At 40.5% G+C, this 20,405-nt stretch overlaps 1 protein-coding gene across 4 annotated transcripts in view; it reads left to right on the top strand.

Moving 5' to 3' along the window:
- LOC121654432 (spectrin beta chain, non-erythrocytic 1) overlaps window positions 1-20,405 on the top strand; it is a 48,669-nt gene that overhangs the window by 24,533 nt on the left and 3,731 nt on the right. For 2 of the 4 annotated variants that reach the window (XM_042008564.1, XM_042008565.1), the window contains 37 exons: window positions 2,682-2,833; window positions 3,058-3,231; window positions 3,570-3,661; window positions 3,840-3,920; window positions 4,936-5,051; window positions 6,376-6,488; window positions 6,652-6,839; window positions 6,945-7,062; window positions 7,236-7,394; window positions 7,500-7,802; window positions 9,218-9,371; window positions 9,467-9,861; window positions 9,962-10,225; window positions 10,308-10,519; window positions 10,763-10,900; window positions 11,013-11,232; window positions 11,390-11,926; window positions 12,557-12,759; window positions 12,871-12,961; window positions 13,149-13,295; window positions 13,469-13,732; window positions 13,842-14,066; window positions 14,162-14,251; window positions 14,429-14,707; window positions 14,810-14,940; window positions 15,043-15,247; window positions 15,357-15,731; window positions 15,811-16,055; window positions 16,143-16,281; window positions 16,381-16,465; window positions 17,268-17,464; window positions 17,572-17,699; window positions 17,791-17,866; window positions 18,364-18,438; window positions 19,501-19,679; window positions 19,936-20,109; window positions 20,272-20,314. In XM_042008564.1, coding sequence (XP_041864498.1) covers window positions 2,682-2,833; window positions 3,058-3,231; window positions 3,570-3,661; window positions 3,840-3,920; window positions 4,936-5,051; window positions 6,376-6,488; window positions 6,652-6,839; window positions 6,945-7,062; window positions 7,236-7,394; window positions 7,500-7,802; window positions 9,218-9,371; window positions 9,467-9,861; window positions 9,962-10,225; window positions 10,308-10,519; window positions 10,763-10,900; window positions 11,013-11,232; window positions 11,390-11,926; window positions 12,557-12,759; window positions 12,871-12,961; window positions 13,149-13,295; window positions 13,469-13,732; window positions 13,842-14,066; window positions 14,162-14,251; window positions 14,429-14,707; window positions 14,810-14,940; window positions 15,043-15,247; window positions 15,357-15,731; window positions 15,811-16,055; window positions 16,143-16,281; window positions 16,381-16,465; window positions 17,268-17,464; window positions 17,572-17,699; window positions 17,791-17,866; window positions 18,364-18,438; window positions 19,501-19,679; window positions 19,936-20,109; window positions 20,272-20,314 — 6,767 coding nt within the window. The remainder of the gene's footprint in view (window positions 1-2,681; window positions 2,834-3,057; window positions 3,232-3,569; window positions 3,662-3,839; window positions 3,921-4,935; window positions 5,052-6,375; window positions 6,489-6,651; window positions 6,840-6,944; window positions 7,063-7,235; window positions 7,395-7,499; window positions 7,803-9,217; window positions 9,372-9,466; window positions 9,862-9,961; window positions 10,226-10,307; window positions 10,520-10,762; window positions 10,901-11,012; window positions 11,233-11,389; window positions 11,927-12,556; window positions 12,760-12,870; window positions 12,962-13,148; window positions 13,296-13,468; window positions 13,733-13,841; window positions 14,067-14,161; window positions 14,252-14,428; window positions 14,708-14,809; window positions 14,941-15,042; window positions 15,248-15,356; window positions 15,732-15,810; window positions 16,056-16,142; window positions 16,282-16,380; window positions 16,466-17,267; window positions 17,465-17,571; window positions 17,700-17,790; window positions 17,867-18,363; window positions 18,439-19,500; window positions 19,680-19,935; window positions 20,110-20,271; window positions 20,315-20,405) is intronic. The other 2 variants (XM_042008566.1, XM_042008567.1) reach the window with 1 other exon arrangement.

Genomic DNA, 20,405 nt, shown 5'->3' with positions numbered 1-20,405 from the left:
CCCACCTATTAAAATGGTCTGTAGACTCTTAGAGTCTGATCTTGAATAGCAGCTTGCTGTAACTCTTAACTCTAGAGTATACAGTATAGGGCTTTTGTTAATATAGAAAAAAAGGAAGCATCTTTAGCTTGTAAAAGGTCAACTGTAAGTGTGGTGTTTACCCCACCCAAGAAGAAGACGTGTGAGATTTCAGAAACCTATTTCTGCTTTCTTTTTTTAGCCAACAGTTGGTAGTGGTTGATTGCACAAACAACTGCCTCTAGGCACCTCACATTGTTCCCTAGTTCTTGAAGTGGCTTGATGGTCTTAATTGGATGTAAATAACTGAACCTTGTAATAAAAAAATTCTCAGACTAGTAACTTTCCTCTGTTATGGTCTGTGGGGATATGAGATGAATTCTACTTCAAAGGAACTGCCATTAATGTGCTGACTGACTGACTTCTGATTTGAACTCCATCTGGAACAGAACTCGATCTGTTGATAAAACCAACTTTTTTGTTACTGTTACATGAGCAAACCAGATAATTGGACTAGTCTTTGGGTTGGTTGCTTGTCAAATTTGTGCCTTCTGCCCAGGCTATTGTACTTCTCCAGACAATTCCATTTCCATGTTTTTTTTTTTTTTTTTGCTTGTTTTGTTTTTTTGCAACATTTTCCTTCCTTCCATCCATCCATCCATTTTTTTTTTTTTTTTTTTTTTCCATCCATCCATTTTCTATACCTGCTTATCTGGGCTCATGTTGCAGTGGCAGCTGCCAAAGCAGGGAAGCCCAGACTTCCCTCTCTCCAACCACACTCACCATCTCATCGGGGGGGGGGGATCCCAAGGTGTTCTCTGGCCAGCCGAGAGTAGTCCGTCCTGCATATCCTGGGTCTCCCCCAGGGTTTCCTCTTGGTGGGACGTGCCTAGAAAACCTTGCTTTTTTTTTTTTTTGCAACATCTTAAAAACGTAAATTGTTTTTTATACCAAGCTGCTTTGAAGTGTATTTCCCAAAGAGGGTGAACAATTACTATATAGATTCAAGTTAATGAAAACTTATTTAAAATCCAGCCTCACTTATGTGACAAATTGTGGTTTGGTTAATTTGATGCTGAATTACCTAATGTAAGGTGCTTTTTCGTTGTCCTGTAAGATCCATTTGTCCTCAACACCATTCTAGTTCACATTGTACTTTTAAGTTTCTCTGAGTTTAGTTTGACTCATTAGTATAGAGCTGCTCTTCATATCAGTTTTATGTCTAATCAGAGTTGTTCTCTGTGGGCGTGTGCTGGGTGCAGTGCAGTAAGTACACCACAGGAATTGTGTTTTCAAAAGGCAGGGGAGACCTTATGTCCTAGAAATTAGGTCACCTTGTTATGTGGTAGAGCAGGATTAGCCTCTTACTCCTGCAGTCCATATGTCTGAGCCGCTGTTGCAGCTTATTTTATTTTCATTCTTCTTTTAGTCTTGCTCTTAAAGTTATAACAAAAATGCAGTTTAATTGCGTACATGGATAACTTTGTAGTGACACTTTTCTAAACTTAATCTTTGTCCATTTTCTAATTATGATAAACAAGTAGGGATGTACAGTACATTGGCGTTAATATCAGTACTGGCAGATGTTTGTAATTATTTAAAAAAGGTCTGATAAATAAAACTGAGCTGATATTACCAATCAATATTTATTTCCGGCTATTTGTGTATGTGTGTTGGGAGGAGGAGGAGGGTATGGCTATGCAATAATTGTTTGGGTATGTGATAGTGATGCAACACAGCATTGTGGGGTGTTCAACTGAAGCGGAGACACAATGCCAGCAGTGTGGTCATTTTTCACTGTGTCAAAAGAAGACACTTGAATAGCAGTATGCAATCTTATAGAGTTGAAGTAATGCGAAGGGGATGCCGTGTCAAATCATTCAACACCAGCAATTTGATATGCCATCTGAAAAGCTAGCCTCCAGAGGTTCACAAACAATGGTGGGAAGCTAACACTGCTAACGTTAACTTTCAGAATTTGATCATCTGAAACACACACACTCACACACATTTTCAGCCATAACAACAATATTAATATCAGATATTGATATCAGCTAAAATTTTTATATCGGTTTATCCGTACAAACAAACGCAGTTATCCTTGTTATACAGTGTTCCTAGTCCTAACGGCATCAATGGGAAATGGTCTGCATTAGACATAAGGTCTGCATAAGGTTTAAATCCGTATGACTTCCTGTTAGGTGTCAACACTTAAAAATCATCAGTGTTATTGAGAACAAAACCGATTTCCTGTAAATATTTATATATCGGAGACTAATGTTGTTGAGAGCCAGCGGTACCCTGGGAACCAGATGATTCTCATAGCTCTGACCAAACAAATGGGACACTGTAGATATGATAAGACTATGCAAGGGAGGGCCGCTCAGGCACATTACTCACCACTATGTCATGTTTAATAGCTCTGCCTTGTTAGGTCAATTTATTTGGTTCAAAAGAGGCATTTTGGTGTGCACCAAACTTAACAACTCTTAATGAACTAATAAAACCCCTTCAAAATTGAGGGTTTTCTAATAGTTTCCAGACTAATTAGCATTTTGCACATTTGCCTAGAAATGTCAGAAGAGGTTAGTGTTGTTTAAGTTTGCTGAGTCAACTTACTGTAACATGAGCTCACCACCTCTTTTTTTATTTGACTTTTGCAGATGAGCGTGAAGCGGTACAGAAGAAGACCTTCACTAAATGGGTAAACTCTCATTTAGGCCGAGTGACCTGTCGCATTGGTGACTTGTACACAGACCTGCGGGACGGCCGTATGCTAATACGCCTTCTGGAAGTGCTCTCAGGAGAACAGCTGGTCAGTATCTCAGAGAAGCTCTTCTTTGTCCTAACCATGACCCTCAACATGCTCCTCAGTGGCAGAAGGAGAATCATGTGCTTTCTTATCAAATGACATGCTTCTTCTTTTATTTGTTTTTTACTTTAAGTTCCGTACAGTCTTTTTTCTCTTTGTGTATTTTGGGATTACTTTCTTCATGATGTCATCCTAAGATTTTCCTCTTTTTCTCCTGTTTACTATAGCCAAAACCCACTAAGGGTCGCATGCGAATCCACTGCCTTGAAAATGTTGATAAAGCTCTGCAGTTTCTAAAGGAGCAAAAGGTCCATCTAGAAAATATGGGCTCACATGACATTGTGGATGGGAATCACCGTCTCACCCTAGGCCTCATCTGGACCATCATTCTTCGATTCCAGGTAACACTAAGTGGTTGAGTAGAGCCCAGGTACACTCAGTTGCCATGTTGCTTAACCTCTTTTAAAGTGCAGGTTTGGCTTTGGGACATCAGGTGTCTTAATTAAATTGTGTTTCTTCAGGCAAAGTCATAAAACTGAAGTTATATAATACCTTCAAAGTGGTTTACACATGCTCTCATGTTTTGTTCTGTATTCACTACCATTTCTTGTAAATCTGTATAACCTTTTTTGACATTGTATATGGTGTATTAACAGTTAAGATAATTTATAACATTGCAAGGTCTAAAAACATAGGAATTGTGTGAAGTTATGTTTTTAACTAAACACTCTACAAACAGATCCAGGACATCAGTGTCGAAACCGAAGATAACAAGGAGAAAAAGTCAGCCAAAGATGCCCTGCTACTTTGGTGCCAAATGAAAACTGCCGGGTGAGAAAGTAACAATATAAGACTGGTGAATGTAGGGCTTAATCACATAGTATAAATATTACTAATATGTATAGTATATATTTGAGCATTTATGCTTGTCCCATTTTTTTTCCAGAGGTTATTGATGATTTTTGTTGCGCGAGGCTAATGATTAATGGTTCTAATCTCACTTTTGCAGATACCCCAATGTCAACATACACAACTTCACAACCAGCTGGAGAGATGGACTGGCGTTCAATGCCATCGTGCACAAACACAGGTCAATGACTTATCCCTGTACTTGATATTACCTACTACAACGAAAAGTGACTCCTCTTACCAGTAATATACCCACCTTTTTTTATATATATTTTTTTATTTTTATTTTAATCTTTCTGTTCCTAATAAAGAGCATGAGACAATGTGCCATCACCTCTGGGGTGTTCTATCCCCTTTTCTATTTAGGTCTTCCTCTATTCTTCGTTCTGCAGTATAGCTAAAAGGTTGGAAATAAAATGAGGAGTAAGATGACCTAGATCACTAAAATAATAACCCAGTTATTTTCTATGTATACTAACGCAGTTGCACACTCTGCTGGTAACAGGACCACTAATACTGTAAGTTTAAATTAAGAAATTAACTGAATGCTAAAGGTGCATTAAATATATATTACATTGCCTGCTTACAATGAAAGTGGTGCATAATACATTTCTGCACTGATTTTCCTGAGCAACTGGCTGGTTATATGAGCTATCAAGCAAGCAATTACAATATACAAAATTTTCTTTTTCTTTATGTTGTATCAGCAAACTTCACAAGAACACCAAGTAAAAGTGCATCAAGATGTTTGGGCAACTTTTCCCTCTTCTGTGTTTGTTTTCATTCCCTTCCCGTCCCAAAGGAGGACACCTCAGAATGTAAAGTTGTGAACAGCAATGTCTCATGTTTCATATATTTAAAACAAGTTTATCACCAGGTTAAATGTTTAATTAACAGTCCAGTATGTGTTGAGTTGCCCCATACTTTTTTAATATCCAACTCAAATGAGAACATGATTTAACAAAGAATAAGCAACAATTGACAAGTGCTGCTTGCTTAATCCAAAAATAAAAGGCCCTTTTCCATACAAGTGACTAAACTTAATTAGAGTGAAACACTTGATACAGCTTTTCTATCAAGAAAGTGGACTGGAATCTGTTTTTCTCCGTACCTAAAAAAATTGTAACTCTGTTATTTTGTGATATCTTCCACAATTTGCCCTTATTAAAACTATGATTGTTACCAATCTTCTTCAGACCTGACCTGATTGAGTTTGACAACTTGAAGAGGTCCAATGCTCACTACAATCTCCAAAATGCTTTCAATGTGGCTGAGAAGGAACTGGGTCTCACCAAGTTGCTGGACCCAGAAGGTGAGTAGGTAGATTCTACAAACACATAAACACACTCCTTTAAATCATATTGATGACCTGGTGCTGTCCACTAAGGCAGTGGTTCTCAAAACCTTTGGAGCCCAGACCTCCAGGATAACATATGTTGGTGTTTGCAACCCCCATGCGGCGACTTGGTGATTAGTTGTTTGAAATATCAGATGTGTCATCTTGCAGCATCCTCTAAGACTATGTCCACATGGCACCAAAGTCGGTTCAGGTGTGAAAACGGTGGCAAAAACTAGTAGAAAGACTTGCAACATCCACATGACACCGCTGTAGTACATACTACAGGCTGTGGAGGTGCTAAAGAGTAACAATCCAAAGCTAGAGCAAAACAACACGTGCAGATAAAGGCTCACTGCGTGTTGCAGTAAGTTCACATCGGGAGCAGAGAAGAGAATATCACTGAGGATTCACTGCGAAGCAAAAGTGAAACATTTCTTTGGACTAATAAAGAAGCTGAGCTTCTTCTTCAAAAAATGCTTGACTATAAAGCATAAAAAACTCGAGGAAGGGTGGATTGGGAATCGGTGCGTGTTCATCACATTGACGTCATATCCTCAAGTTGTGCGGCTTCGCTGTACGCACAGTACCGCAGACGGTAGAGGACTCAAACCGATCCATTTTGGTACCTGGCTTCAGACATGGTCTGTTTCATGGAGGCTAATCCCTGGCTTCGTGGGGATGAAAGAGGGGTTTTCTAAAATACTTTTGTGGTTTAGCTGCAATCTGGTGCTGTGGGGACGGCCCCTAAATGTAAGACTGAAAAACTATCAGAATCTTTATAAATAAGGGATAAAGGGGGTTTTGGTGGTTCACTGCTGTGACAAGGTAACTACATGCTCAAAATCAGCTTCTCTCGCAGAGATGATGTCAAATTCAGATTTTTAATATGGCATGTGTACTAGCTTTGTTATTTATGCATTGATGCGTTAAATAGGTGTTAATTTCAAAGATTTATCTCTTCATTAGTGGTTTAATTTTAACAGCTCTGACAAAAATCTGAAATTTATTTGATAAATGTAAGCTACGACCCACAGTTTGAGAATCACTGCACTACGGCACTAGGCTTTTGCCTGAAACAGAATCGCATATATAGTAATGAAGGATTGCTTCAATTGATTTTGATCATGTTAGCTATGGTAACAGCACAGAAAGCATGTTCAGAGATGGAAGCATCTTGGTACTTCTCACTGAGGTTTTTTTTTTTATTATTATTTTATTTTTTAACCTGTAGTAGATATTAATCAGATCAAAATGGGGGAAGACTTAAAGTAAATATGGATCATACTTTCTTTTCTAGATGTTAATGTTGATCAACCTGATGAAAAGTCTATCATTACCTATGTGGCGACCTACTACCATTACTTCTCCAAGATGAAAGCCCTGGCAGTGGAGGGTAAACGAATTGGCAAGGTTAGCTGTGTGTGTGTGTGTGTGTGTGTGTGTGTGTGTGTGTGTGTGTGTGTGTGTGTGTGTGTGTGTGTGTGTGTGTGTGTGTGTGTGTGTGTGTGTCTGTGTTTATATTTGAAAAGTGTATAAATATACTGTATATGTATTGTAATGCCTTTGACTTCAGGTGCTGGACTATGCTATTGAGGCTGACCAGCTGATAGAGAAGTATGAGACCCTGGCATCAGAGCTGCTACAATGGATTGAGCAGACCATAGTGACCCTCAACGATCGGCAACTAGCTAACTCGCTCAGTGCTGTGCAGAACCAGCTTCAGGCTTTTAATTCCTACAGGACTGTGGAAAAACCTCCTAAGTGGGTACCACCTGAGTTAACTGAACCAATGGAAAAAAATCCATCCTGATTCTCCATTAGGACCCAAAATCTGAAGCTAGCTTAACAGCAAACGTGTCTTTTCAGATTTACAGAGAAAGGGAACTTGGAGGTTCTACTCTTTACTATCCAAAGCAAGATGAGAGCAAACAATCAGAAAGTCTACATGCCAAGAGAGGGCAAACTCATCTCTGACATCAACAAGGTATGGGTTGTTCTACAAAAAGCAGTAGAGATATGACAAATGTGTTTATAATAAGAATGTAAAATGAGCATATTAGACTACGTAATGTAGGTTAAAAAAAGCAACATCTTTAAAATATTAGAATCCCATCTGCTGTATGATTCAGGTTTCCTATGTTTTCATTTAAATGGCAGGCATGGGAAAGGCTGGAAAAAGCTGAACATGAACGGGAGCTGGCACTGAGAAATGAGCTTATCCGCCAGGAGAAGCTGGAGATGCTCGCTGCCCGCTTTGACCGGAAAGCAGCAATGCGGGAGACGTGGCTGAGTGAGAATCAGAGGCTGGTGTCTCAGGTAAAAAAAAATCTTTACACTTTATTTTTAAGAATAAATAAACAGCATGAGTTAGCTTAACAGCTTAAAGTAACTAGACTTATCAGGTATTTCCTCTGTTATCAGGATAATTTTGGAACTGACTTGGGAGCAGTAGAAGCTGCCACCCGGAAACATGAAGCAATTGAGACAGACATAGGGGCATATTGGGAGCGTGTGGCTGCTGTAGAAGCTGTTGCCAAAGAGCTGGAAGCAGAGGGATATCATGATGTGCGACGTATACTTGCACGAAGGGATAATGTGCTTCGACTCTGGGAATACCTAAAAGAGCTTCTGGCTGCACGCAGAGAGCGTCTGAATGCCCATCGTGACCTGCAAAGACTATTTGAGGAGATGCGCTACATCATGGACTGGATGGCAGATGAAAAGGTATAAACATACACAAAGAAACAAGTTTAATGAACTCTTTAACAATGCTGATATTGTTCAAATACGCATTGACTGACTGTGTTTATTCCTATTTCCTCTGGCTTTTGTTTCTAATTGACTAAAAGAGGTTTCCTAATCCTCTCACTTAAGATAGATGCTGTTTACGTATATCCACCAACAGCTTTAGTGTTGGCACTTAAATGCAGTAATTAGCTTTTTCCAGGCCTAGCCTGACTGCTGTTTCCTGTCATTGTTGGCTTTACTAAGGTTGATTGAGGTAAACCCCAATCACTAGGAAGACTAAAGAAGTTAAACCTGGTGATGCCGTTCCTGCATGCTGCGATCTTGATTAATTTAGATTAAACAGGTCTGAAAATACCAGTGTTTCCTGATTATAATGTGTTTTACTATGGCTACCATCAGTGTAGGAAAGACAGATAACAATATACAGCATTATTTGTTTACAAATATATACTACTACTCTTAACAGGTATGTGACAGAAGTGGAAATCAGTTAAAATGATCTCATTTAAATTGTACACCATTTGATGGATTACAGGGATTATAAAAGTTTAACTAATTTAGTCGAAACTGCGGCATCTGTTGCATTATAGCACATGCTTTAAACAAGTTGGATTTTTTCTTCTTGAAAGTGGGGCAGTTTGCAGTTGAGAGTGCTTAGAGTGCACTGTGGGTGTGCATTACACTTCAGCACATGCTGCACTGTAAATGTTTTCATAACTATTCAGCTTGTTCTTTTTTCCCTTTAATGTTGACTATTAACCATTTTAAACTTATGAATGCCTGTCAGTTGCAAATCTGATTAATAAGTAGCCAGCTTAGCTCTCTCCTCAAACCGCCTTCCCATCAGACTCTCCTGACCTTTAAATAAATATTGCACAATTTGCTGCTATTGAGCTTTGAGTCATGCTAAAGTTTGCATTCAGTGTTTTCTTTAAATTCCTCTTTCTTACTTGAGTAGGTGTTAAATAAGCTTCTTCTCTTCTTTTCAGCTGGAAAAATATTGTTAATGTCTTTACAATCCTATCACTTATTACTATACCATTTAATAGTTATAAGTATTTATTTTTAGCTATTTTCCAAAGGATCTGATTAGGGATATTTTTGCAGTGTCATACAACTCAGCTAGCAACAGCCCTTAATGTTTAGCTTGGTGAAATCATGTTTCACAAATTGTCTTTGACTTTTGATCTTTTAACGCGTCACCATTTGCAAGCCATAACTAGAGTAGAAATATGTATATTTATTCAGAAATGTTGCATGACCCTCACACGTTGCATGACCCAGCCTCCATTTTAACCTTACTGGTGCTGTTGCAGATTTAGCTTAACCTTTTTATTTTACAGACTTTAAAAAAAAAGTGTAAATTAAACTATGTTTTCGGTTACTTTCAGGGCCGTCTGCAGTCTCAGGACTGTGGTAAACATTTGCATGATGTTCTAGACCTACTACAAAAACACAATCTGGTAGAGGCTGACATTTCAGCTCAGACAGAGAGAATCAAGGCAGTGCAGAATGCTGCCAAGCGCTTCACCTCCTATGAACAGGGTAAGTTTTCAAGCATGGCTTTAAAGATTCTCTGTAAAGACAATGATGTTTTATTCTGTCCTTTCTAAATGCCATATACTCTTCCTTTTTTTCAGCTTACAAACCTTGTGAACCTGGACTAGTTAGTGAGAAGGTTGACCTGCTGGGTCAAGCCTACGAGGAGCTTGGTCAGCTTGCTGGGACACGCAGAGAGCGCCTTGAGGACTCACGTCGTCTCTGGCAGTTTATGTGGGATCTTGGGGAGGAGGCGGCCTGGATCAGAGAGCAGGAGCAGATCCTGGCTAGTGGAGACACTGGCCGTGACCTCACTTCTGCCCTTCATCTGCTCAGTAAACATGAGGCTTTCAGGGACGAGATGGCAGCCCGCTACGGCCCCCTGAGTAACAGCATTGCTTCTGGAGAAGCTTTGGTTAAAGAGGGACACTTTGGAGCTTCAGAAGTCACTGAGAGAATTGAAGACATCCGTGCACAGTGGGCGCATCTAGAGGAGGTACTTGTTTATTAATATTCTTTGTGTTCGTCCCATATAAAGCTATGTCGTTTAAATTTTGTGTTGCTGGTCATTTTGTTTGCTTTCTCTGCTCTTATAGACAACTAAGCTCAGAGAGCAGAGCCTCAAGGAAGCAGTGGCTCTGCACCAGTTTCAAACAGATGCTAATGACATGGAGGCATGGATTATGGAGACATTTAGACAGGTGTCCAGTCAAGAGGTTGGGCATGATGAGTTTTCCACCCAAACTCTAGCTCGCAAGCAGAGGGAAATAGAGGAGGAGATCCAAAGCCACCGCCCCCTCATTGAATCCCTGCATGAGCAGGCCCAAGCACTGCCCCAGGCATACATACATTTCCCTCAAGTATGTGTGCTTTGTTTATCATAGTTCCTCCATGATGACATGCTTTTTGTGGTGCTAAATTATTGTTTATCACTGACTGCAGGTGGATGGTCGTCTGCCTGCTATTGAGCAACGCTATGAAGAGCTTGAGTCTCTGTCTGCAGCTCGGCGCCAGGCTCTGGAAGGTGCCCTAGCCCTCTACCGTATGTTCAGTGAAGCTGATGCCTGCCAGGTCTGGGTGGAGGAAAAGGAGCAGTGGTTATATGGCATGGAGATCCCAACCAAACTGGAAGACTTGGAGGTGGTGCAGCAGAGGTCAGTCTGTGGGCTGATGAAGGGAAAAATGAAAATGTCGCTTTGATATATTAACCCAATAAGTCATTTGCTGTCTAGGTACAATTGAATGAGGGCCACTGGAGCCCCCCCCCCAAAAAACAACAACAAAAAAAAAAAAAAAACACATACATTTACTGGTTTCACATTTACTGCTGTTGTTATAATTGTATTTATAGTAACAGTAATATAACTAGTGAACTTGTCTATTATTTATTAAAACAGATTTGAGACACTAGAACCTGAGATGAAGAACCTAGGAACTCGTGTCACCGATGTGAACCAAGTGGCCGAGCAGCTGCTGAGCTCAGACAACAGTAGCAAAGACCAAATCCACCAGACGAGAGATCAGCTGAACAACAGGTCAGAGCAAACATCTAACCTCATTTCACCCCACGTTTTAAACACAAATATATCTGAACTCAATCTGCCCTTCGGTTAGTGTTTTTAGCCTGGTGTTTGATGTTGTCTGTAGATGGAAGGAGTTTGAGCAACTGGCCGGTCAAAAGAAACAGGGTCTAGAGTCTGCTCTTAACATCCAGAACTACCACCTTGAGTGTAATGAGATCCAGACATGGATGAAAGAAAAGACCAAAGTGATTGAATCTACTCAAAGCCTGGGCAATGACCTAGCCGGAGTGATGGCACTACAACGGAAGCTCACTGGCATGGAGAGGGACCTTGAGGCTATTCAGGTGTGGAAGAGTTGCATGTAGTGGTTGTGGGTGGGGGATTGAAACAGTGTGCACAATATAAAAGCAAACAAAATAATAGTAGAATTATTTTATTATTTTTGGCTTCACGCTGATGTCATTACTTCATCTTTCACTTTTTTTTTTTTTTTTTTTTTAGGGAAAATTGGACGACCTGAGAAATGAGGCAGAAAAGCTGGCTAGTGAACATCAAGATCAGGCTGGAGAAATCCAAGGACGCTTGGCTGAAATTCAAGAAGTGTGGGAGGAGTTGAATGCCACCATGAAGCGACGGGAGGAATCACTGGGAGAAGCTAGCAAACTACAAGGTTTCCTCAGAGATCTGGATGACTTCCAGTCCTGGCTTTCCCGCACTCAAACAGCCGTTGCCTCGGAAGACATTCCAACTTCTCTGCCTGAGGCTGAGAGTTTGCTGGCTCAACATGAGAGCATCAAGAATGAAGTTGACAACTATAAGGAGGACTATGAGAAGATGAGGGGCGTTGGTGAGGAGGTGACCCAAGGCCAGACAGATGCCCAGCATATGTTTCTGGCCCAGAGGCTCCAGGCGTTGGACACTGGCTGGCATGAATTACGTCGCATGTGGGAGAACCGCCACAGTCTTTTGGCCCAAGCCTTCGACTTCCAAACTTTCCTGAGAGATGCAAAGCAGGCAGAGGCTTTCCTCAACAGCCAGGTTAGCTAAATGCAAAATGAGGCTTGTGCCTGAGAGCTGAACAACAACTTTTTGTCTTCACTGGTACAGTCTACAGCACAAATTGTGCACATTGTGCCCTAAAAATAAGTGTATAAATTAATTAGATACTGCACAATGTGTGTATCACCCTCCCTCTTTATTCTGAATAGACTAAAATGTTCCTTTAGCAGCTTCTTCAAATTTATGACAGATGTAAGGGATGTTTCGTTACCTTTAATTGCTGTAAGTGTTTTAAAGCAAAGTAATTAGACATATTTTCCAACTTGTGATGTAATGCGGGGGTTGTTTACTTTGGTTACCATCTGAGTTTTGCACGTCAAGTTTTGAATGCAAAATATCTTTTAAGGTAAAGAAGCCTGATTCTGATAACCCAATTTATTGTTTTATGTTTCACAAATATCACATTAAGAAGAATTTTAGATTTGAAACAAGCAAAGAACTGCAAAAAATGTATTTCTTCATCATGTTGTACTTGCTTTTAAAATCTTTATCTCAATCCATTTCTTACTGTATAACTTCTTAAACAAGTTAAAAAAAAGAATCTGATCAACGAGACGCATGGTATGCAAGCTTTATATTAACATTATTTTTTATTTCCTCTCTGTGTAGGAGTATGTGCTGTCCCACACAGAGATGCCCACCAGCCTTCAGGCGGCAGAGGAGGCCATTAAGAAACATGAGGATTTCCTCACCACCACAGATGCCAGTGAGGAGAAGATAACTGGTGTTGTGGAGGCTGGTCGGCGCCTCATTAACGACTCCAATGCAAACTCTGATAAGATCCAGGAAAAGGTTGATTCAATCCAGGAAAGGTTAGAACTGAATTATAAGCTTTAAAAAGAAAAAAACAATTTATGCAAGTTTTAATTTATTTTGAAATATTTTTTAAAGTAGATGTTAAGTTTTCTGCTTATTTTCACCAGGCATCATAAAAATAAGGAGTCTGCAAATGAACTGCTGAGTAAACTTAAGGATAATCGTGAACTTCAGCATTTCCTTCAAGATGGACAGGAGGTAAGAAATATTTGTAGGAAATCAAACTCATATAAAAATAAGCAAATGAGCAAAGCCAGTCAAGGAAATGTTTCCTAGTATTGTGAATCAAAATAGTGTCTTTAGTTATTACAATATATGATAATGAAATGTTTCTCTATATACAGTATTAATATTAGAAACAAAACCATATTCTCTTTTTCTGTAGCTCACATTGTGGATCAACGAAAAGATGCTAACAGCACAGGACATGTCTTATGATGAAGCTAGAAATCTTCACAGCAAGTGGCAGAAACACCAAGCCTTTATGGCAGAGTTGGCCTCCAATAAAGACTGGCTGGACAAGATTGATAAGGTAAGATCATTTTTATCTATTCATGCTAATAAAACAAATGTAATTACATTAACTGTAATGCTACATTGCTTTTGATTTATTTATTTATTTTGCACTGCAAACCGTCTACCAGTATTAGGGTTAAGAAGCAGTTTAATTAAATTAAACTTGCTATTATGTCTTGTTTTCAAAAGGAGGGTCAAGCCCTGGTGGCAGAGAAGCCTGAGTTGAAGCCTGTCGTCCAGCAGACCCTGGAGGACCTACAGCGTCAGTGGGAGGAGCTGGAGGGCACGACCCGCACCAAGGCTCAGTGCTTGTTTGATGCTAACAGAGCAGAGCTCTTTACACAGAGCTGCTCCGCTCTGGATGTCTGGCTGAAAAACATGGAGAGCCAGCTGCATAGCGATGACTACGGAAAAGATTTGACCAGTGTCAACATCCTCCTCAAGAAGCACCAGGTAGACTGCATGGTGCAAGCAAAGCAAAATCTTAACTGTTGTTTAAATTACGAGTGGAGGGAAAATGTTCTACCTTCTTGTATTTAATTTCTCTGCTGTTCCTGTGTAGATGTTGGAGCATCAGATGGAGATCAGAGAGAAGGAGGTGCAGTCTCTACAGTCTCAGGCTCTTGCTCTGTCCCAGGAGGATGCTGGACTAACTGAAATAGATGGTCAGCAAAGGCGTGTCACTGACAGTTTTGCAAACCTTCAGGAGCCGCTCAATCTGAGGAGGCAGCAACTGCTCTCCTCCAAAGAAGCACATCAGTTCAACAGAGACCTGGAGGATGAAATTGTAAGCATGGCTGCCCTTGCGACTAAATAAATTAATAAATTATCAAAAGGTTTGGTGAGTGCTCAGGTTTTTCATTATTTCTGTTTTCATTACAGCTATGGGTGAAGGAGAGGATGCCTCTGGCTACTTCCACAGACCACGGAAAAGATCTGCCCACCGTACAGATGCTGATAAAAAAGAACCAGGTACAGTTATTTAAAAACATGTTAATTGTGGCTCATTAAAGTAAGACTAATGTGATTTGTAGCAGCTGTTATCTTTAATTGACCAAACACTTTTACTAAGTGTACCTCTGAACCCATGTGAATGGTAGAATTAGTCAGCCTACAAGCACAAATGAATGTTGTCCATTTGTGAATCAGACATTGCAGAAGGAGATTCAGGGCCATCAGCCTCGCATTGATGACATCCATAGACGAGGCGAGAGTGAGAGCCAGGTTGATGGAGAAAGAAAATCTGTTTTAGAGGAGCGCCTTGTTGAGCTGAAGGATCTCTGGGATCAGCTGATTTCAGAGACAGACAAGCGTCATGCCCGACTAATTGAGGCCAGTCGTGCACAGCAGTTCTTTGCTGATGCAGCTGAGGCAGAGGCCTGGATGGGAGAGCAGGAGCTGCACATGATGTCAGAAGAAAAAGCAAAGGTAATATGAGACAAAGTCAGAGAGAGAACTGATCTTACTGCAGCTCTTTCACAATATTGTGTCTTGAGGAAACCATAATTTCCTTTTCTTTTTTCCTCCTAGGATGAGCAAAGCGCTTTAGTAATGGTCAAGAAGCACCAGATCCTGGAACAAGCCCTTGAAGATTATGCCCAGACCATACACCAGCTGGCTAACAGCAGTCGCCTCATGGTCACCGGTGAACATCCAGAGAGGTTAGAGGGCACAAGCAGATATACAGGTGTAGCACTAATTCTTAGAAACAAAGTTGGACCCCCATAATGACTGAACTGGCTGTCTCTCTTTGAATTAAACAGTGAAAGAATCACCTTACGACAAGCCCAGGTTGACAAGCTTTATGCAGGCTTAAAAGACCTTGCTGAGGAGCGTCGAGGGCGGCTTCAGGAAAGACTGCGGCTGACCCAGCTGAAGCGGGAGATGGATGACCTGGAACAGTGGATTGCTGAGAGGGAGGTGGTTGCTGGCTCTCATGAACTAGGACAAGACTATGAACATGTCACAGTGAGTTTTTCTTTTCTCACAGTCAGTCTTTGAAGACATGAAGCTCTGGGAAATTTAGCTGATTTTAATTATCTTGCTCCTTTTTTGTCCTGATTTTTTTTTTTAACAGATGCTGAGGGACAAGTTCCGCGAATTTGCTCGTGACACCAGCACTATTGGCCAAGAGCGTGTGGATGGCGTTAATGGGTTAGCAGATGACCTTATTGAGTCAGGTCACCCTGAAAACGCTAGTGTAGCTGATTGGAAAGACGGTTTAAATGAGGCCTGGGCTGATCTTCTGGAGCTAATTGACACACGCACACAAATGTTAGCAGCCTCCTATGAGCTGCACCGATTCCATCAAGATGCTATGGAGGTGCTTGGACGTATAAAGGAGAAGAAAGAGGCTTTACCTTCAGACCTTGGCCGTGACCTGAATACTGTCCAGCATCTACATCGACAGCACAACACTTTTGAACATGACATCCAGGCCCTCAGTGGACAGGTCAGTCATCACATCATAGTTGATCTCCAGTTATATTCAGTAGGACACTGAATGTCTGCTCTTCTGTTTGAACTCGTAGGTGAACCAAGTGCAAGATGATGCAGCACGGCTGCAGAAGGCCTATGCTGGTGAGAAAGCTGATGACATTCACAGGAGTGAACATGCTGTGACTTCTGCCTGGGAGGGCCTGCTTGAGGCCGGTCAGACTCGCAGGCTCCTCCTGCTAGACACTGTGGAGAAATTTCGCTTCTGCAACATGGTGCGAGACCTCATGCTCTGGATGGATGGCGTTAACCTGCAGATTGATGCACATGACAGCCCTAGGTGAGTGCTTCAGATTTCAGTTACAATGATGCATGTAGTGTTAATTAGTGTTACATGTATATTTATATGGATTCTCTTTTTTTCAAGGGATGTATCGTCTGCAGGGTTGGTCATTGCCAATCATCAAGACATAAAATCAGAGATTGAGACCAGAGTTGACAGCTTTACAGTTTGTACAGATATGGGAAATACTCTTGTCAACAATAATCACTATGCAGCTGATGAGGTATGTTACAGTGGTTCAGTAAAACACAAGAGCTGGTATACAGTGTCTCATAACTTAATGGTTCAATCATCTCCTTACTGAATGTCTCTGGATTCACAGATCCGAGAGAAACTGGCTCAGCTACAAGAAAAGAGAGACAAGATCAACAAAAAGTGGCAAGACAAGATGGACCATTTACAAATTGGTATGCATGCTTAACATGAATTGCAGTTCTGTGAGGGTACATTCAGTTTAATGCCATGACAAAAGAAACACAAGAGAGACGTGATAATAAGCACATTTCTGTGAGCTCAAAATTATATCTATACAAACTGGTATGTCTAGTTTGAAGTCCTTTAAGAAGCAAAGTTGCAAAGCAAATTTCATACTACTTGGACACTGAATTTGCACACTGCAATTTTAGAAAGATTATTGTAGCCTTGTTTTGTTTGTTTGTTTCACTGAGGTAAATTACACAAAATGCTATTGGTAGACAAAGTATTAAGACACCATTCTACAGAGTATGTGTGATTATGTGTAGCTGATACTTTCTTGATGTATGACACAAGTACAGGCAAGACTAGCATTCTGGTTTGTTTGCACATCTTTCTTGTTTATTTTGTGGGTTTGTTTTTTTTCCCCCTGTACTGATATGGTGTTTTTAATGAAGTAAGTTGGGCCTGTGGGGTTTATTTATTTTTTGCCAATGTCCTGCTTCTGCTGGCTTGAGAGCACTCTTGGAAAGCTAGTGGGATAATATAAACCAGACCTTAATAGTTGTTTTAATGTTTTTTACATCACATAACACAATTTCTAAATTATGTGTGTATCAGTTGTACACAATTCAAATTCCTTTCCAGAACACCATGCCCTTTTTTGTTTTTATATGAAGAGAGTAAAATGTACCTACTTTTTCGAAGTTCAGACAGTCTAATTTTTTGCTTTCTATTACTCCTTCCCCCATTCTTATCTGCTTTTCTTCTGGTCTCTGTCTGTCTTCATGCCAGTGCTGGAAGTGCTGCAGTTTGGACGTGATGCCTACGTAGCAGAGTCATGGCTGGCAGGGCAAGAACCTCTGGTGCGAGCAGCAGAGCTGGGCGCAAATGTAGATGAGGTAGAGAGCTTAATCAAGCGCCATGAAGCTTTTGAGAAACTTGCTGCAGCCTGGGAAGAACGCTTTGTGCTACTGGAGAAACTCACAACAGTAAGTAGAAAGATCTGTTTTTCTGGAGTTTTTTCAGTTTCAGGCCCTCATTTACATTAAGAGCACACTAAGAGATAACAATACTAAATTGCCCTTATTTTTTTAAGCTTGAGGAGCAGGAGATACAGAGGAGGCGAGAAGAGGAGGAGAGAGCCAGGCGGCCTCCTACGCCACCACCAGCACAAGAAGTGGCACAATCTGAGGCAGAAAGTCAAGCACATGATTCTGCAGCCAGGTAAAGCAGAATGGAGACTGGGTGTCTCTGTTTAGCATGATTAAATCCTTTTCTTCTATTTCGGTAACAAACTTCTTCCTCTCAAACATAGAACCAGTCTGGACCAGACCACTCTTAATCAGTCAGTGTCAGTGAACGGCGTACACAGTGATAACGACACATCTCAGGTGAGCGTTACCAACTTAATTTAACTTGTAATGGTGTTTTCCTGTTTTCCTGCTTCATCTATTGTCTCCTACTCCTATAATGAGATCATCTTGAAAGAATTGTATTTACTCTATCTGAATTTAAGAAATTAGAGCAATGATTATAGTACCTGTAATAATGCTGCAATAAGCAGTTTATGTGGAAAAACACAGGTTTTACTGAGAGATGTTGTTGATACATGACATGCTGGGATGAATGTTCTCTAAACTATCATGGCCCTGATTCAAATAAACTGGGTACCTGAAAGGAATAGGATGGGCTCTCAATAGGAAAATGGTAAATTTCCAGGCATGCCATTCAATCTCATTGAATCTCTTCACTGCCGATAAAGAGCCATTAGGTCACTTCCCATCTATCAGAGCTGATGGACTAAAAAGAACAAGACGTGAACTGAGGTTCAAGTTTGTTCTACTGGTAAAGACTCCTTAACAATCTCTCATTGCATTTTCACCAGCAGTCATTATCGCTATCGTTGTCAGTGGGAAAGAAATCAGAGCCTAAACGTGTCTGTAAACCAAAGCAGCCGGAGCGTGTGAGTACTCAGCCATGGTCAGCCTGTAGCTTCCCTTCTCCCTCTTCACAGCCTCCACTCAGTTCCTGGTCAACTACCGTGCCTCTTTTCCTTTATTAAAGAAGCCATAGCTTCTCTGTCACAGATGCAGCCATTGCTTTATTTATTCATGAGCTACACAGTTTCATTAATGAGTCCCATTGCTGTTTAACAGGCATGATGCAGATTCATGTTTCCATGGATCGAATACATTGCAGTTTGCTGCTGTGTATGTGCTTATATTGACCAGGACAAGAGTGACTGTAAATGTGGAGCTCAGAGTAAATGTGGTGATAAATGTAGCTGTTTGGTGGTATTCTACGTGTAGCTTGTTTTAGTCTTTCCTTGTATGTGTGTATTTCCTTTGCGTGGAAGTCGTTTGATGGAGTCATGTGACAACTGTTTGTAGAAAAAGGTTTACTGACAGGAAAACAGACCATAAATATTTTCCAAGATTTTGCTCTCTATTGCTATTGTTACTGTGAAGTACTCTGATGGGATTCCAATTGTCTCTTGATTTTGTGTTTCAGGTTTTTATAGTAAATAAGAGCCAGTATAAATGACTTGTAAGATCTCAAAAATCTTATGGCTGAGCTGTAAATAATTGTGTAAATCTGTGAGGTTTTGTCTGCATTTGTATGTCTTATTTATTTATACAAGGAATATATCATTTCTGAGATTTGTCTGAAGATGCGTTGACATTCATAAAAGTTATGATAAATTTAATATCTATTGGTGCTAACAGAAAATCTGATTTTAGGGCCCTTTGATGCTTTTGGGTTTTAACTAATCATTTTTAGTATTTCTTGTGTTTTGTGTGTGGACGGTCTTGTCTCACTCTTGTGGAAGACTTATTGTTGGAGTCATGTCAGTGTATTGTGCCATTATATGGATCCAGTCAACCCACACAAATGTCTCAACTATCCAATACATCATCAAGGCTTTTCATGTATGGCTTTGAACGGCTTCTTTGCTACTCCATTTATCCAGTTTTGTATTTTCCTACCTCCTCGCCACCATTAATGTCCCGATTTTAACCAACAGGGCTCGGAGTCTGAGTCTGTTAACGGACCTGGTAGAGACAGCGGTTTGGCATCTTCTCGCCTCGAGCCATCTGCAACGCTGCCAAGCAGGGGTGGAGCTGAATCTGACCCAGAAACCATGGAGGGCATGCTCTGCCGAAAACAGGAGATGGAGTCCCACAGTAAAAAGGCAGCTAGCAGGTGAGGTTTGGTTGTTGCAAGATGGCAAAGACCATAAATAGCCAGGCTGAAGGCCCCAGTTTTATTCCCATCTTTGTCTTCCATTTTCATCTCTACACTTCTGTAAATATGTTGAATAAAGCAAAAAGTCAGTCACAAAAGAAAGATAATGTGAATGGCTTCTTTGCTGCTCCCTTCATTTATCCAGTGTACTTTATTTCACTATTGTATTTATGCCACATTTTTAATGCTAATCTGATTCTATTTGTCTTCAAAGGTCGTGGCAGAATGTGTACTGCGTCCTAAGAAAAGGAAGTCTAGGTTTCTATAAAGACAGCAAGAGTGCTAGCAATGGCATTCCTTTCCACGGGGAGGTGCCCATCAGTTTGGGACAGGCTGTATGCGAAGTAGCCCATGATTATAAAAAGAGGAAACATGTATTCAAGCTGAGGTGAGAATAAAAAAAGCACAAAAGAATCTCTTTGTGCAAACTGTGCATGCTGATATTCTGTTGATAGCAAAATAACACACCCAGATTTGAAATATTGTGAAATGTTTTACATTTTATCATGTTTCTTTCCTGGTGGTTAATTTATCAACCTTTTGTCTGCAGACTGGGAGATGGGAAAGAATATCTGTTTCAAGCCAAGGATGAGGTGAGATGTATAGAGCCAGATGATGTCACTAGAATATATTTAAATAATATCAACTATATGTGTGTGTGTGTGTGTGTTAAATGAATGATGA

Source organism: Melanotaenia boesemani, chromosome 15 (assembly GCF_017639745.1).
Source record: "Melanotaenia boesemani isolate fMelBoe1 chromosome 15, fMelBoe1.pri, whole genome shotgun sequence".
NCBI lineage: Eukaryota > Metazoa > Chordata > Actinopteri > Atheriniformes > Melanotaeniidae > Melanotaenia > Melanotaenia boesemani.
This window is presented reverse-complemented; position numbering and strand designations above follow the sequence as displayed.